Raw genomic sequence first — 18,227 nt, 5'->3', positions numbered from 1 at the left:
GAGGGGACGGCGGGTGGCGGGAAGAGCGGTCGGGGCGTGAGGGACGGGAGGGGGTCCGACCCCCGTGCGGCTCTCGGGGCTGCGGGGACAGCGCGGAAACGCGGGCACAGCGAGCCGCCCCCGGCGGGGACCTGCGGAGGAGGTGCCGGGCGGGAAGGAGCCCACGCGGGGGAGAATCCGGAGGCGGCCGCCGGCCCCGTGTGCGCGGGGCTTCCAGAGTTCCTGTCGCTGGTTTTCCTGGAGTGTTCTCTGGAGCGAGCACAAGACAACGTTCTTTTTCCCCACTTCCACCAAGCTCAGGCAGTAAGTTACCTCAGAACTAAAAAGTTTATCCGATTTCAGCTCGCCTCACCTCATCAAGAGCTGCCCAGGCAGGTGATGGAATCACCTCCCCTTCAGGGAAAGACTGGATGTGGCTCTTGGTGCTATAGTTCACTTGACAAGGTGATGACCGGTCAAGGGTTGGACTCGATGATCCCGGAGATCTTTTCCAACCAAATTGATTCTCAGGATTCTGTGTTAAACCAATGCAGTCAAGCAGCATCAAGAGCACTGTTGTATTTCACCACAAAGCAAAATCCCGTCCTAAAATCCAGGGCTTTTAAAAACGTCAAAGCACTTTACACAGAGATAATACCTATTTTTGTACAGGGCAGTGACAGGCAGCACCCATTCTACCCAGTTTCTGTGACAGACCTTGAACACGGGGATGGGTGATGAAGTCCCCTGTTTAACAGGAAGCATAAATCCATAATTAGCAGGTTTTGATGATTTTTTTTTTTTCCCTGTGGTTATAAAGTTTCTCAGCTGCTTTAAATAGTTCCAGTAATATCCATAGAACTGGGCTGCTTTTGAGCAGTGGAGGCTCAACTCCAACAGAGATCCATGGAAGTAGATGTGCATAAAGGGTAAATGAGTTACATGGGAGGTGATGCTCTGCAGGAAATCTGTCACAGACCTGCGAGCCCTGGTGTGGTACTGCTGGACTCCTTCATTAACTTCTCCCTAATGCACACCTTCCTGCTCCTGCTAATTGTACAATCACAGATGCTCTGAGTACACAACAGCGATCTCTGTTTGTAAAAACATTGCTTCTGAAAAGAACGCTTCTTAAGGGCCTACATTATTATTCAAATTGATGCCGAGGATGATGTAAAGAAGGAAGCTGTTCAACAGCACTTCACTGATCTTTCCACAGCAACTTGTATCAGTCTCATTATGCTGTTTATACACACACACAGAGATGCCGTCCCATTGGTATTACACTGCTAATTGGAATTACTACTTTCAGAAAGAAAAAGTCAGTTTAAAGGCCAAAAGAGCGTGGTTTTGATGTGTACCACAGCATTTATTTCTTTACCGAGGTCCATTGGATTTATAATTACAAATCCATTCTAACCTGTCAAAGCATTTATCAACGTATTTAATCAATACAATATTCTTACATTGCTCTTTTGCTGTCAGGTTTCACAAATGAATACTGTCTTAACGTAATGAAAATAGACTGCATCTGGCATAAACCCACCTGAAATGACTTCTGGGAAGGTTCCAGCCAAGGATAGAGTATCCACCTGCTTCATTCTTTCCAGCCATTCCAGTGTTTCCCTATATAGGTGTGAAATTACAGGTTTGTGGCATGTGCCAAACTGGGGACTTATTCTAGAGTTTGACTGAAATGCAACTATGTGACCTTTACTTTGCAATAAACACAAGCCATAAATTTTGCAGATATTTGAGGAGAAGATCCTGGAAAGTAGGAACAAACAGAAAAGCTAGTGGTAGCTGTGATTCTGATCCTTTGTAGATCAAAGATTCTTCTTTTTCCTTCTGTTCTTTTTTTCTGATTTAGCAATAGGTAAGCCAAGAATGTCTGCAACAAATATCTCTGCTGTGATTTCTGCTGGAATCTCTTCTTCAGTCAAAGCTTCTGCACCTGGAGAGCAGTAACAATAACACAAGACACACAAAGGCAATGTCAAAATGGCTTTCCAGTAAAATTTATAAGCAGCAATAAGTGAATGAAATATTTTTAAAGATATATGAAGGGATCATGACAAAGTGATGATTTACTAGCTCGATACTTGATGTGTTTATATCAGGGATTAAACCTGTCAAATCTGTGTGTCTCACCTTGCAGCAGGTCCCTGCCTCAGAGGAGTCATGGGACAACTTTTACACTTGGTCGATTTGATGTGATTTAGGATCCTGAGGGATGCAAGGATTTCAAAGTTCCCTTCGGGAGCAGCACCTTTGCTGCATGGGGCTCATTGCCAGTGACCCTAAACAGATGCTGTTCCAAACTGGTGGGGACTGGGACATGAATTGTACAAAAATGCAGTTCCAATTACAATGGGCAATTAAATACAGCCGTTTGGCTCAAATCAATGCTATAATTTGCTGCTCCAGACTGGTGTGGACTGGGACATAAATTGCAGACAAATGCGGTCGTTACCAACAGCTCTGTTACAATGGGCACTGCAGCCTGGGTGAAACCAGCACTGGGATTTCCCTGTGTGTTTCTAATTTCAGTTCCAGCCAGCAGATAAACAGCAATGTAATCTTGTCAGGCCCCAGTTATAGTTCATTGTCCATTTATTTTTAGATATACCCATGCAATTGCTGCGTGGATAAAGGACAGTCTGTAGCTCTGTGACTATTTTTGCAATCCCATCTGAGCAGTTTTGAGAGCTCTCGGCCTTACAGGGTAAATGGGTTTGAAATTTAAATTATTCCATTTGGGAATTGAAACAATCCTGCTTCTGTTCTGTGTGGAATGCTAATCCTGTACCTGTGGCAGCGCAGGTGTCCAGTTCAGATCCTCCTTCCCTGGGTCTCCTGCCCAGCAGGGTGGTCAGACACTCAGCCAGCTCGTCCTCTGTCATCTGCTCCCCTGTACAAAACAGAGCACCACCAGTCTGTGGATTATGGGGTTGAGAGCACAAAACCTCAAAAGAAACTCAAATTAAACTGAACAGGACGGTTCAAAAGAGGATCTGGCTTCTCTGAGAGAGAGACATATACAGTGACAACTGAAACACATTATATTAATGCAGGAAAATGTTGATTCTAAGGAAAACTGCTCTTCCTTATAGCATTTTGAGGGAAAAATGTCAATCAAAGGGAGAAATTCTGATGCAGACAGCTCTTTAAGCAACATTGCAGTATCAGGGGCTCGAGCTTCTATTCCCACTGGGGAATTCCTGGCACAGACCACAGTCCATGAAGCCATTTTCATGCAGAGGAAGAGAAAGGTGGAGAAAAGTCCTGATTTAGTATCTTGAAATAACATGGACATAGCACTTGTTCCCAGTTAGTGGTTGGCTCATGCCCTGGAGCATGAGGTTATAGATCTGTTATGAAACTGTTCTATCTGATGTACCTATTTATGGATGTTCACACCATCTGTATAAATAGCTAACCTTTCTCACACTGGTTGAATCTGTGGTTTCCAAGGATCCTTGTGGCAAGGAGTCTTGCCAAGTGATGTACTGAGTAAACCAGCATTTCCCTTTACCTTTTTTAATGCTCAGCTTCACTTTTACACCAGAAGACAATAGAAGTTTGTTATTAGCACTCTATGGCACTGGCCACAGGCATATTAACACCCACATTTGTGGTGCTCTCCCTGATTCAGCTCCACTAAATCATCCCATCTTTTCAGTCTTGCACACAGATTCAGCCCTGGACCAATTTCATCTCTCCTTTCTTGCCTTTTATCAGTTTTATATTACTTTTCCAGAGCCTGTGTGACTCTAACAAGGAATAGCAATTCAGATAAGGGCACACTGGGAAAAGGATACATTTTGCCAAGATCCATACTTATCATTTAACAGCTGCAATACCTCAGGCCAGCAGAGATTTCCAGAGCAGTAAAAGAAGCACAGCTGGGACAAGACATGTGATTATTCAATTTAAAATCTTAAGGCAGGTGGCTCCTCATGCCTGCCCTGGTTACCACGTTATCATTCCAGAATAATTTCTTGCTGCAGGGAAAAAGTTCTGAAATTGCAGGCAGAACTAGCAAGCATAGAACTTATATTAGAAACAAAATAACTCACCTCTGCTCTGAAGCAGGAATAGGAAGTCTCCTCTGTCAATAACTTTGTCTCCCTTCTTGTTATCATAACCAAGAACCTGAAATGCTCGTTGTATGGTTTTCATTGGCAAGCCAAATGCAGGTCGATGATTTATATAAAGTTTGATAAAATCCCCTAAATTGATTTTTGTAACTTCTTCTCCGGTATCTGCATACTTGCTGAATTTTACTTCATTTATCATTTCTTCAATCTAAAGATCAAGACAAGGCAGATTGTTACATAGTTTTATTTTGAAGAGCATTGGGCCAGTTTCCAATCCATGAACACCAATGTCCCTGAACCGTGCATGTGTTGGTGCCACGGGTGCCATGACCACATCCCAGGAGGAAGCGATGGGAATGGCCAACAGTTACACACCTGCTGACATGACAATAACAAGTAAAGATGGGGGTTACACACACACACACACTCATTTTGGATTTCCTCTCCTGTGACAGGCACTCGGTGACCCTGCAGCTGTTACCGGCACCTTTGGCACAGCTGTGTCTCCACTCTGGGACAGTGGGCAGGCAAACCACAAACCAGTAAACACACCATCCTTGCTGTGGAAGCACACACACGAGGGTCCCAACAGAACCAGGCTGCACATCCTGACTGGATAAGAAACTTTGTCTTCCCCTGCTCTTCCTCGTGTCTAGGGCGGTTCAAGCACTGCAGAAGCCAAATCCGAAATGGGGCTGACACCCTGCGCTGCTTTATCCCTCACTCTCCTCTCAGACAAACAGGCAAGCACTGGCTGTGCTGGATACCAGTGGTTTTCCTGAAGTCTGGTGCTGTGAGTCAGCCCAGTTGGCAGCTGTGCAGATGTGTGTCCAAAAGGCAGCATCTGCTCCATGCCTTCATTGTACTTGCAGCCCCTTCAGAGATACACGGGCAGCAGAGAGACGCCGGGAGAGTTCCCGGTGCCAACACGTACCAGGCCTGCTGCTCCCCGGGAAGGGAAGCTGATGCAAGATCTCCCCAGGGAGGACTTTGCATTCAGCCTTGGGTCTTTGTCCTCGTGTCACAAGTTTTTCCACTGAATGAAGCCCAGGGAAGAGGGAAATCTAAGCCTTATATTTTTCCTGTAGCAAATGTCACACCAAGCAGGAACAGTCATTTTCACTCGGCTCTGGCTGATCTGGGATTAGGTTTTATATCAACCCCACTGAACTACAAAAGAAAAACACCAGTTCCCAAAAGCTTTGCTAGTCAGCCCAAGCTGCCTTTTCTCCCTCCTGCTTTTCTTTTATTAAAACACTCTAGAGAGAGATGAACCTTCTCTTTGGATTTATTACTGATTGTAGGTTGCCTGGTTTCACAACAGCTCAGCACCTCTGTTTCCATCCCTGAAAAGCTGTTTATATTTTAATTTGGGGAAGTGTAGGGCATTATCAGTTATTTTTCCAAAGACATTTCCCAAGGGAGTATGTTCTCTGTGTCCCCAAGAGGCAAAAATGTAATAACCCAAGGAAAAGATCTAACACAGTATGAAGAGATAACACCTCAACTTGACACCAGCACGAAGCAGCCCCAGCTCAGACAAACATTTGCTGGTTGTGGGGACTCCAAATTGAATCACTTTGGCAGCAGCTGTGGCAAAGGTGCTGCTTCCCATCTGGTGGCTCTCCTGGCAGAGCATCCCTGGGCAGATGGGGTGGCACAGACTCACAGCAGTGCCTCAGCAGCCTGTGGGTTGCTGTGCCATGGCAGAGATGAACACAATCTCCCCTGCAGAAAGGCTGAGGGAGTGCAGTGATGCACCTCATCCCTTGGGAGAGCCTCTTCTACGGCGACAGGCTGGAGCTGGTGCTCAGAGGCTGTTATTCAAATCTCCTTGCTTCAGATTCAGTCATGCCAGGTGACACATTACAAATGAGGTTTGTATACAGTACAAACAGGAGGAACAGCAACACAAAGGGGAAGAAGCAGCACCCTTATTAAATCAGTTCTCTCTTCTGTAAAATCTTGACCCTGAGGTTGCCTTGTTGAACAACTCTGAGCTGTCAGGCTCTAGGTTTGTTCAGCCTTCCTCTGCAGTTTCCCAACTTGCTAGCAAGGAAACTTTTTTGGGAATTTTCTGCCAGATTCTGACCACTATATTGATGCAGACCAGATAAAAATATGTTGAAAGCCAATAAGTATATCCCAGAGCCACCCAGCATGGCAATGGTCAGAATCTGGCCCTTAGAACACTTGGGGAGTGCAATCAATCTTGTTCTTTCTTTTTTTAATTACAACAATAAAAACAGCTGACCAACCTCTTCCTCTGATGGATAAAATCCTATTGCTCTCATTACAGAAGGAATTTCCTCCAAGGGAATATGTGTTGACACCTGTCTTTTCTCCAGTGTTTCGATACCTTGGTTGCACAGCTGTACGTAGTAAAAATAGTCCTCCAGTTCCTGCCAGGGATTCAAATAAACACCGCAAATTTCAGTTACCAACAGGCACAGAAGATAAGGCTCCTTTTAGGGTTTACTAACAGCCATATCAATGAGATTGCTGTTAAAGGCAAGCTGGACAAAACATAAAGAAATGTCAGGCCTGTATAAATTAAACTCCAACCAGATGTGGCCAGACAGTGTTCACAGTGAGCATAATTACCCTGAAGAATTTGCCTTCTCTGCCGCCATCCAGGAGGTTGTAGAATGGGATCAAGTCCTCCCCACCCAGGAAAGAAGCAGCATCCAAGGCACTGGCAGAAGTGGAGGAAAGAAGGTACAGGAAGGATTCATGTGAGGAGAGCTTTCACCGTTTCCTTTCTAGTCATTGTTCACAGATACTATGAATAAATAAAATCCCTGGGCCTCAGAATTCAGGAAAGGAAAGCACTGCCTTGAACCTTGCGCTATTTTATCATCAGCTGCACTTCTACAGCATATTTCATACCCAGGTTTTACATACAATAGCACAGTGTGGGAATTAATTATTACTGAATGGTCCTCTTGTTTAGTGGAATGAGTACAGGGCTGGGAGCCAGGAGCTTTTCCATGGACTTGAACTTGGTGTCTGGCATTTGGCTTTTCTGCTTCCTTATAGAGACATTGAGGGAGATGAATTAGCTAGATCAGCATTTTGAACATGCAGAGAAGGCTGGGGCTTGGTGTTTGCAATAAACCACACAACTCCCTGTTCCTTGATCCAATACATTTTTCCCCAATAACTCTGTGCAATCCATTACCCGACTTCCTTCGCCGTGGCAGGCGATGGAGTCGCAGGTGCAGTTTGCATTAAACTGAAAGCGCCGGAGTAGCCACCTCTTTGTTTCAATTTCATAGGCAGTTGGAGCCAAAAGAATCCCTTTGGCTTGTGCAGATGTAAAAAGAAACCAAGCCTGGAAGTGCAATCATGGCATAGCACTGCCACATAATACCCCACGCCTGGCAGCCAGGCTGCAGCTTTCACACACACCTCTGTAGTGCTGCTTCCGTGGGTTTTTTTGCAAGCTTCATGCTTTTTTCATAATTAAGTTATTTGGGTATTAAACACAGTGGAGATTCACAAGATGCCAGAAGCAGCAATAAAATGATAATTAGCTCATCAAAAACTTTGCTCCAAAAACAAATTACATAGAAATTCAATGTTGCCTGGACTCTGGCCAACCATTATAAAGAAGGATCATTTATATTCTATTGCCTTCCTTAAAATGTCGCTTATCCTGACCCCCGACTGTTTAAGCCACACAAAGTGGAAAAGAAAATAAATAAATCCATTGCTTTCCCACCCAGGTTTCCTTTGTTCTGGCACATGAAGGTGAGCTGGCTTGGCACTCCTTGGGCTTTCCTCAGAGTGAATGGTACCTGCAAAATGCATTCCTTGCAGGACCAGCATGTGTCTTAACCACAAAGCCTTGGTCCTAGGAAGGTGAGGGGCAGTGGTGTTTCCCAGGTGCACACCAAATGGCAAACATGGGAGCAAGGGCTAAAAGCCAGTTCCCATGGAGTTATTTCCCAGAAACCAGGAGACACAGTGCTCTGTGCTAGGAGGGTGTTGTGCAGGATTTGAAAAAAAAAAAAAACACCTTGAAACAGCACAGGCTGAGGGAGATCGTGCCACACTATCCTAACTCTGCCATGGACTAAGCTCCCTTTCCAGCTCCTGAAGTGTGAAGGGGTTCCATGGTGGCCTGGCAGTTTTCATGCCATTCACAGCTGCCTTGCTCTGTTTCCATGTACAAATGTATCTATTGGGCACCTGCAGCTGCGAGGGAAGAGCCTGTGCCCCAAACATGTATTGCATTGAGCAGCTTTGGTCTTTGACATGCCAAGAAACGAAAACATCTATCCTGCCTTTGCTGTGTTACCCTCCTGTCATGTGGGAGCACGTCTGGCACCACTGCCCAAGGGATCTGGCAGAGGAAAACCTGCAGAGGATGGCGTAAGAAACCTGGCAGGATTCATCACTGATGCTCTGAGCCAGAGCCTGGAGATCCTCCTCTGTTAAAGCAGCCTCCACTCTTCAACTACCCCATTTACTGCAGGCCTTTTTTTTTCATGTAAGCAAAGCTTTATAGGATTAAGGTGGCTTGTTCTAAATACAGTCCTCAAACACAGGGGGTTTCCCAGCAATTTCCTATCCCATTTGGAGAGCAGACACTTTTGTATCAGCAGCTGCCCTGTGTGTTCTTCCTGCAGCCAGAACTGCTCCTCTGGTTCCTGCCTAACCCTGACAATCTCCCATCACACTGGCCAGGCCCTCACAAAGATCACAAAATCCTCTGCCCAACTTCTTACCATGTGGGCACCATTTCCCACGCTGGAGTATTGTTTAGACACTATGGCCACCCCTGTGAGGTTTGCTGGCTTAATCCCTCTTACATCACAGAGAGGGGAAGAAAACCCCCCAAAAATATGTCCCTCCTGCTTGAGCTGCCACCCCACCCAATGGGTCAACCAAGCAGCAGTGGAAAGCAGTAGCAAGATTCCCTTTCTTGCCATAACTCACTGTAGGTTGACTTTCCATTTCATAAAAGTGCGCTCCTTCCCCCCAGCTGTAAAGATGTAACGCCCATCATGGGAGATGGCAAAGTCAGAGGCACCATCTGGGTGGCAAATGAAGGCTGAGGACTTGTGGGGGTTGCCATCGACAGGCAGCATCTGCAAGCCCACCTGTAAGGGAAAAGAAGTCTGGCAGGGCTGGGGGGTCCCACTGGTGCAGTGCCACATTCTCTTCCCCAGGAGCTTGCTCAGCTCTCAGGCAGGACCAGCCTACACGTGGTTTCTTCTCCAGTGAGATTCCCAAGGGAACAGCAGCTCTGCAGGTGGGGCTCCATACCTTGTCCTTTGTAATGTACACCAGGTAGTGTTGCTGGGGGTCCGCAGAGCTTGTCCTAGGGAGGATTTGTATCTTCTCCAAGGGGGAGCCATAGGTTGGTCCCAAAAGAGTCTTTCTAAAGGCAAACAACGTATTTATCCATGCTAGACCACCCAAAACATTTTTCCCCTCTGAAGAGCTGTTGTGTGGAAGGATTGGTAGATATGGGAGGTGTGCAGAGGCTTTGTGCTACTCGCTGAGAGAACAGGATAGGACAGGCTAGAAGGGACTACACTGAGGCTCAGAAATTAATTTAGTGCTCAGGAATTACTATGCTGCACTCATGTGGACTGTTGTCTCTTTATCTGATGTCTAACTGCTATATCTCAAATCCAACATACTGAGCAGACCAAGATCTGCCTGCAGCCACAACCTCGCTAAATGACACATGAGTGAACAGTAGAGCAGGCACAGGAATGGAGTGAACTGAGGGCTCTAGAGCCACCAAGTAATGAGCCAGTGTGGTGGCTCATTAGACCAAGGAGAACACAGGGTCAGGAGAAGGCTCCCAGGCAGTGGCAGGCCTGAGTCAATCCTCTACCTGCACATTTTGGTCGTTGTGTTGTAGAGCTTCATTTTGTAGCAGTTGTTGGCAGTGAGGAAGAAGGACTCAGTGCTGAGCTGTGGGTACCAGGTCAAGCACAGGGGCACTGCAGCCTGCTCCAGCCTGTCCCTGTGTGTGACCACCAAGTGGTCCTTGATGCTGCTGTTCAGGTCATATTCAACCTGGAGGGAAGACAAGGAAACACAGCAGCTCCCCTGTGGTCTGCCCTGCACCCTTGACCTTGTGGATTCACTGGATTTGCACCTCTGGGAGAAGCTACAATAGGAGAGCATCAGCACCAAGACCAGGCTGAGAAACAAATCCCAGCAATGGAGCTGGTGTGGAGAGGGTTGGGAGCCATGGAACCAGACATAGAGTCTCATTTGATGGCCTTGTTCAGCCCCTTTAACCACAAATCTTCACTGTCCTTTTGAACCAACTTTTGAACCAACGCACCAGCTGCTGGTCCTCCCCAAGGCTCAGGAGCCTGGGCTCGTTGCTGTCTGAGTGGACTCCAAAGAGGATGCTCCGGATGGGTTTGTAGTGGGAATGCAGCCCTGCCAGGTGTTCCCAGCATCTGCTCCCATTCTGCAGGACTCTCTTGTAAACAGTCACTGAATAATTCTCATCCTGCAACAACAGCACAAAGGTCAACGAGGGGAATCTTTGTACAGTTCATCACCAGTTGCTAAAACTTCTGAGCCAAACTGCTTCAAGGCTGCCTCCCTCAATACTTCTACACTGAGACATGGGATTGAGGGAGCATCCCCCTCCCAGAGCACCAGCCAGGAGGAAATCCCTGCTCCAGCCCTTTCTTCAGATGGATGGAGAGCTAAGACTTGTCGCTAAAATTAGGGACGGGGCAGCGCTAGCAGCGGGTCTGTGGAGCCGCTGTGACTGGTGACGTTTTTACAGAGTGACTCTTCAAGCCAAGAAAAGCATTTCGGAGTCAGGAAGCCCCAGGGGAGGAACAGCCCTCTGCCCTGCTCGCTCTGCATTTCAGAGTCACCAAGCCCCAGGGGAGGGACAGCCCTCTGCCCTGCTCTCTCTGTGCCTCGCAGGATAGCCAGCAACTCCCAGTCCCTCCCAAAGCTGCCCCCGAGAGCAGCGCATGTAAATCACCCAGCGGAAAAAACAAGCTTACAGCAGTTGCGAGGTACTTGGAATCGTGAGAGAAGCTGATGTGAGTCACGGGACCTTGAGAAAACTGGAATTCTTCGCAGATGGACTGAAGGGAAATTGCATCAAGGATGTGAACGCTTCCATCAGTAAAACCAGCAGCCAGAAAATGACCTGGAAAGCAGACCAGAAACTCTCACAACACCATCACCTCCAATGCTTGGCACGTGGGGATGTCACAGGGCTGGGATACCTTCAGAATCATAGGATAAGCACTGGATGCCAGCCTCAGTGAATATCCTGCTAACGAGGTACTGGGTCTGCTTGTATTCCCACACCTTCAGCAGCCCACAGTGACTCCCCACAGCCACGAGTGGCTCCTGCGGGTGGCAGGCAATGGCATTCACAGCTTTCTTTGCCTCTTTCATGATTGTTTCAAAGTTTGTGCTGTCTGTTGCAACATGGAATATGGTTGCATCAGAGGTTGAAAGGATAAAGTTCCTGTTTAGCGTGAGAGAAACAGAATTCGATGAATCAGACCAACTGGCTCATGTCCCTCCAAGCTATATTACACATCAGTCTCTTTTTGGCAAGTCAGTTGGACAATCAGTTCTATTTTGTGATACACAGTATGCAAATGCTCCTTGACCTGGAAGGCACTTTGTATTCATCCCAGGTGTCTCCACACCACCATTGTCAGTGGCTCCACGTTGACCGTGCTGCCATGGCCAAGGTCAGAGGACAGTTTCAGTCCCTGTTTGCTCGCTGGGCCATGCTGACCAGCACAGCAGAGAGGTTTCACCGTGTGACTGGTGATGTGTGAAGCAGACAGCTGGATAATTATTCATGTTACAGCACAAACATGTACAGTTTTAGTCTGCCTGACTGAGAATCTGAACCCAGTAAAAGGGACAAGAGAGGGCCACACAGAAATCCCAGACTGGTTTAAGTAGGAAGGGACCTTAAAGATCATTCTGTTTCAACACTTTTCACTAGGTCTGGTTACTCCAAGCCCCATCCAGCCTGGCCTTGAACAATTCCAGACATGGGACAACCACAGCTTTTCTGGGCAGCCTGTGCCAGGATGTCACCACCCTCACAGCAAGGGATTTTTGCCTATATCCCATCTAACCCTGGCCTCTGCCAGTTTTAAGCTGTTCTGCCCTTGTCCTGTCACTCCATACTCTTTTCCAAAGTCTCTCTCCAGCTGTTTTGGAGCCCTTGAGGCACTGGAAGGTACTATAAGGTCTCCTTGGAGCCTTTTCCAGGCTGAGTCTAGGAGCTGCACAGACAGACAAGTGGGGAAGCACAACCTCTTTGCCAGCTGTTCCATCACAGGCACCAGTTTATGCACATCTGGCCCAGGCACTGCTGGACTCTGCACCCCTTGCTTGCCTTAGCTGGGCTCTCCAGCCATTCCTAATCCCACCTGCTTCTGGGATGAACTCAGGCCTTGCCCTTTGGTTTTCTGCCTTTTGTGCTGCCCAGAGCAGCTGCAACGACCCAGGAAGAGGGATGAGACCAAGAGGGAAACCAAACCATCCCCCAGGACACTGTCCTGGGCTGGAGAGGAATCTGTCCCACGTGCCTCTTTGGAAAACACCCATGGCTAAGAACAGACATTGCCAGGAAAGCCTTAACAGGAGTGACAGACGTGGTTTGCAGGCTGGATGGAGCCACACAACAGCTTCATCTGGCCTGCAGACTCCCTATAAATCCTCAGGCACAGCCACGTCACACAGAGGGACAGAGAGGGGCTGGTGACCACTTGGTGTGGTAAAACCCTCTGCTGGTGCCACGGCCCCGATTAGTTTGCCAAGCCATGATGAAATCCAACTGGATATAGCCATCCCTGGGAGGGGTTTAAGGGAGGATTAAGGGGCCCAGTCAGAGCTGGAGGCTTGGCATTAGCACTGCCTGGTATGCCAGGTACGTGACAGAGAAGCTGATCATCACCATGCCTGCACTAACGCCGTGTCAGTGCCAAGGCATCACCTCAAGCTCAGTCTGGGATGTGCTGGAGCCCACCCACATTCCCTCCCTGTCCTGCCTCCCTCTCCTGCCCAGGAGCCTGGGCACAGGGTTGAATCCTGCTCCAGACCAGGCAGAAGCTCATGGAGCAGCTCTCACTGACCACCTCCCCAGCTTTCAGCTGCAAAGCAAACACAGGAGAAGACCTGGGTTTGTAAAGAGACACTCACCTGGTGAGAAAGGGCTGGCTGCTGCCTGGGAGGGCACTGGGGGGATCACGAAGGGTTGTGGAGAAGGAGATGGACTGGATGGGACCCACTTTGTCGTGGCTGTAGATGGTGAGGAGCCGCAGCTGCCCATCATAGAACTTAACCTGCCCTTTCACATCACCTGTGACTATACAGCTGCAGGGAAGGGAAAGATTAACCAACACACTGACAATTCCCAAATATTTCTTGGAGAGTATCCCTGGATGGAAGCAAATCTCTTCCCCATTTCTCTGCACAAGCACGCGAGCAGAGCCCTGCCCAGATGTGCAGGAGAAAGGCAGGGCTGTGAAGAAACCAGCTGCTGTGCTGTGACCCTGCCGTGTCCCTGCCGTGTCCCCAAGGCTGTCGCGGCGTTTGGTGGCTGTCTGCTCCCTCTGCTGGTAGCAGCTGGGAGGCTGAGCCACTGAGCTGCCCCAGCAGAGCTGGCTGGCATCGCATCACCACGACTTTTCAACTTCATTTCCACCCCCAGGCAAATCCATTGCTGGAAAACTACTCAAAACCAGCAGCACTTCCCTGCATGAGTGACCATACTGCCGAGTGACTTAAAACTCCAACATTATCTCTGCCACTGCTACAGCTGAAGTACCTGAGGACTGTACCTACAGCTACTGAAAAGGGCTGCCCCGTTACCTCTCCAGCACTTTGAGCACGGTAAGACTCTCCTTCTGCATTGACACCACTTTGGTGGCTGTTATTCCGTGGGGTTTGGCCGGCAGTTCCTCGGGGAGAGTGCGCGGATTGTCCATGTCCCACACCACCAGCTTCCCGGCCGAGGTGCCCGTCAGAACTTGGGTGTTGTTAAAATGGAAAACTGACTGGCTGAACTGTCCCACCAGGCACTTGAAGGTCTGTGGAGACAGCAGCCAAACTGTGTTTTTATCCCAGAGCTGGCTCTGCCCTCCTCAAGCAGAGAGGTTTCTGCTTGGTCCTCATGACATTCCCTTCCTGATCCATTGCAGGACAAGAGATGAGAGCCCCAGGAGAAAATGCAGTGGGGCACCTTGGAGAGAACCCTGCTTGAGCTCAGCTTGGGCAAACGTGGCTTGTCCCTGTCTGAGGGGGACAGGCTGGGGCTATGGTCACTGTTTTTGCTTAAGAGGTTCGGGATGGACAGTGCTGCTGCCAGCAGGAAAGCCAAGAGGGTGACATGCTGTGGTCCCTCCCTGCTGTGCTCACCTGGTTGCTCAGGAATGGTGCCCCATACTGCAAACCAGAATCATCCTGGGGAAAGAAGATAAAACATCCAGGACAGGGATTTTGGAACTGAGCTCTGCAGTGCCAGCATGTCCCCTCCTCACCATCTGGGCACTGGCCCTGCACTTTGGTGACCAAAGCAGGGCTCCTGGGGCAGAAAGGCTCCAAGGTCTTCCAGAGAGCTCAAAACATCCTCTCCTTCCACCTGCTTCTTTCTAAAAGCTGCTGAATGGCACAAGGCTCATGGGAAAGCAGGAGTGGGAGAGATGAAGAGCATCCCTGCCACACCTGGGCCTGACCACTGTGGGAGTGGAAGGAGCCAGACCACTTTTGGATCTTGTAAGGGCAGGGAGCAGGGAAGGGACAGATCTGCAGAGTGTGACCCCAGCTGTGGACAGACACCTGGCCCCTGAGTCCCCCCTGCCACCTCCTTTCTGGCACCAGAAACACAACTTCCCATGTCTCTACTTACCCACAGGTAAAATATCATCTGGGTTTTGCTGTTACTGACAAACTCATGGGGATTCTGAGGGTTAAAAATGACATAATCCTGAAATTCAAAGAGTTGCATTAGCACCAAGCTGAGCAATGCTTTCCGTTTATTCTTCCATCCAAAACCTCTGCTTTTATCCAAAACCACCTCACCAGCTGCACTGAACTGAAAACAGAGGACACCCCATGCCTGTCAGGTACCAGAGGAATAGGGATGACTCCTTGGGATGCTCTGCTGCATCAGGGTGCCCCAGGAATGGGGTGTGATCCTGCCTCCCATCCCCAGCAGCCCTGTGCTGAATGGGGGCATGGGGGTACAGAGAGGTGAGGATGGGGCTGCCCAGTCCTGTCCCCCCTCTGCCCCCCTTGGCCGTGGTCACTCACCTGATTCCCAAACTCAGGCTTCAGCTCCATGCTGCATATGGCTTTCTCTGTGGGCAAAGTCCATTTCCAAACAGAAACTTTCTGAAAGAGAAGGGAAGAAAAATCCAAGGAACATTTGTGGCTTTCTGAGAGGTTGGGTAGCCAGGTAAATCCCATTCCCCAGCCACTGCAGGGGCTGGTGTGGCCTAAAAGACTGGAGCAGGGTAAAACCCAGAACAGCCTGGCAGAAAAAGCTTAATTTCAGGAAATACTGCTAGAAATTGCTTAAATGAAAGTGATTAAGTCAGAAGCTTTTATCCCAAATTAAGAGCCATTTTTTTTCAACTCTGCAGCATTCATTTTAATGAAACACAGGTCTGTCTTCTTAATAGCTCAGCAAAAACAATTCTGCAAACCTGCTCCCCCTCTCTCCTGCTCTCCCCATCTGAAATCCCACCTTCCCTCTGCTTCACTGCAAAAAACTTCCAGGTGCCTATCCTGCAAAGCTGTCAAAGGGGAGATATTCTCTTCACCTGCACAGTAGCAGCACTGATGGTCACCAAGTACTTGGCGTCCTGGGAAATGGCAATGGCACAGACGCCGTCCTCGGAATGGCTCTCGAAGATGGTGCGCACGGGTACCCTACGGAGCAGAGATGCCATGGGTGCTCCTGGCTGCACAGGGGGTTCAAGGTGGTCACTTGGCACAGTCTGTGCCACAACCCACCCACCCTGGTCTGTGTGGAAGAAGGCACAGAGGGAGGGAGGCTGCAAACACTGGTGCTGCCACAGGCTGGTGTTCAGTGTCCCTTCCATCCCTTCCTCCCAAGTAAAATGGTACTGGGAAACAACTCACCAGGGATCTTTGAGGATTCTACAGCATGGAGATGTGATGTGCTTAGTCTGGGGGAGCTCAGCCCCATCTCAGTGTGCCATGGGTGTGGGTGATACAAGGATGATAAAAGGACTTACTTTGGTTTTGGTTCCTTTACTGCTTTTTAGTCTGTCCATGTGTACTCCCATTTCACTCTCAGCTGAGGCTAGAGTTGGTCCTGAGTGATTTCCTGGACACAGGGGATTTCCAAAAGAGGAGGTTCCTGGGAGCTTACCCAGAGTAGGAGTCCCACACGATGATCAGAGCATCTGGCCCTCGGTCAGCAGTCGCAACCCAGCGCTTGTCTTCACTCACACACAGGCAGGAGATGACATTTGTGTGGCCCTGGGGGAGGGAAGTAGCAAAGTGCCTTGGAGGCTGCAAACCTGGGGCTGTTTTGTTCAAACCTTATGTATGGGCTGCTCCCAGGTTTGGTTATAGGTGATCCCTGAGCACAGGGCACCAGAAAGAGAGATGGAGGGAGGAGGTTCAGGAGGAGGAGGAGGAGGAGGGAGATGCTTGGCTGTGTGCCAGACCTGCAGGTGGAACTGCTTGTTCCTCAGGATATCATGGATGACCACTGTGTGGGAGGAGACGTACAGGAGCACCCAGTCCTCCCCGTCCATCAGGCTGTGCACAGCCAGGCTGCTGTTGTAGCCAAACACCCAGGACAGGTCCTGCAGGGAAGAGGCAGCTCCTGGCTCTCAGCAGCCGGGACAAAAAAGGCACACGAGGTCTGTGGGGTGATGGAAGAGAGCAGGGCAGGAGTGCTGGGTGGACCATCCCAGTGGCACTGTGCCCATTGGTACTCACAAGGGGGTGAAGGCTCTTGTCCCTGTTCTTCCCGAACAGCATCCCCGGCATGGCTCCCCACACCAAGCTGGCAGAGCCTTTGTGCTGTGTGTGCTTCTCCCTGTAGCCTGAGAGAGGGCTGGAGATCATTCCCTTGGACTCAGACACTGCTGGGGGTGGTTCAGGGGGTCCAGCACCCTCTGGACATGATGTCCCAGCACTGCCTTTCCCCAGGGTGCCCTGGCTCCCAGCCCAGGTGATGGGCAGGGTGTCTGAGATCCCCAGACCTAAAGGAGATGACCGGGGACACAACGGTGACTCTTCGGTATCCTCTGGTGCTCCATTCTTCTCCCTGGCAGCAGCAAGGGGATCCTTGAAAAGGAAGAGAGGTTTTGGTGAATGCTGACTCCTGGGCTGGTCTGAATGGGGATTGCCCTGGAATGAACCCCAGCATGTCTCAGGTCCTGGGGGCTCTGTTTCTAATAGGATCTGCCCCAGACCCTGTCTCCAACAGGACTTTCCATGGCGCTGCCCTCACCTCCTCAGGCTGCACATCCATCTCCTGAGCTGTCTGTCTGTCCTGGGACATGTCCCCGGGCTCACTGCTTGGTGCTGCTCTTCTCTCAAGGGGTAACTCCAGTGTAAATTCACGTGGACCATTCATCCACACCTTCACCCTCTTCCGAGGGAGCTGGGGTGTGGAGATCCTCTGAAACACTTCCCCACACACACTCTCCCAGGTTTGGCTGCACAACAACATGGAATTTGGCACAGCAGGAGGAAAGGGCACCTGTGAAGCTGGGAAATGGGTCCCAGAGCCTCTTCTCAGCTCCAGTAACATTCCCACACTGAGCACAAACAAGCCCAGTGCAGCAGTAACTCCAGCTGAGCTCCCCCCGATCTGCTCGCACACCGCACCCGGCGTGGAAATTTCTCTTTTGGATGGGGTTTTGTCTCAGCCCCTGTGAGCACAGAGCTGCTCCTGGTGGCAGCTGCTTCATCTCCGCCTTCAAGGGTCTGGACTTGAGCCAAGACCAAACCTTGTGCACAGAAAACTTTCACGGGAGGGGACAGAGGCCCTGGGAAAAGCCTTCTCCGGGCCCCGGTAGGCGGGACGGGAGCTCGGGAACGGCCGCGGTCACCGGGTCTCACCGGGCTCACACGGAGCCGTTCCCAAAACCCCTCCAGGCTTCGGTGCCTTCTGCTGTCCCGAGG

The 18,227-nt window shown here is 49.6% G+C and overlaps 1 protein-coding gene across 1 annotated transcript; it reads right to left on the bottom strand.

Moving 5' to 3' along the window:
• Positions 1 to 1,324: 1,324 nt before the first annotated feature.
• On the bottom strand, positions 1,325 to 17,544 carry CFAP251 (cilia and flagella associated protein 251). Its single transcript, XM_033518214.1, is given in 21 exon segments — positions 1,325 to 1,814; positions 1,817 to 1,933; positions 2,789 to 2,890; positions 4,059 to 4,287; positions 6,338 to 6,481; positions 6,684 to 6,774; positions 9,024 to 9,187; positions 9,354 to 9,468; positions 9,934 to 10,118; positions 10,393 to 10,566; positions 11,081 to 11,229; positions 11,309 to 11,556; positions 13,257 to 13,430; positions 13,929 to 14,146; positions 14,475 to 14,519; positions 14,965 to 15,042; positions 15,369 to 15,449; positions 15,881 to 15,989; positions 16,456 to 16,565; positions 16,757 to 16,897; positions 17,034 to 17,544. Coding segments are annotated over 21 exon segments (2,925 nt in total). The 5' UTR covers positions 17,163 to 17,544; the 3' UTR covers positions 1,325 to 1,692.
• Between the last annotated feature and the right edge of the window lie 683 nt (positions 17,545 to 18,227).

This window comes from Parus major, chromosome 15, assembly GCF_001522545.3.
Source record: "Parus major isolate Abel chromosome 15, Parus_major1.1, whole genome shotgun sequence".
Taxonomy (NCBI): Eukaryota; Metazoa; Chordata; class Aves; order Passeriformes; family Paridae; genus Parus; species Parus major.
The sequence above is the reverse complement of the archived record's forward strand: the minus strand, read 5'-3'. Positions and strand labels throughout refer to the sequence as shown.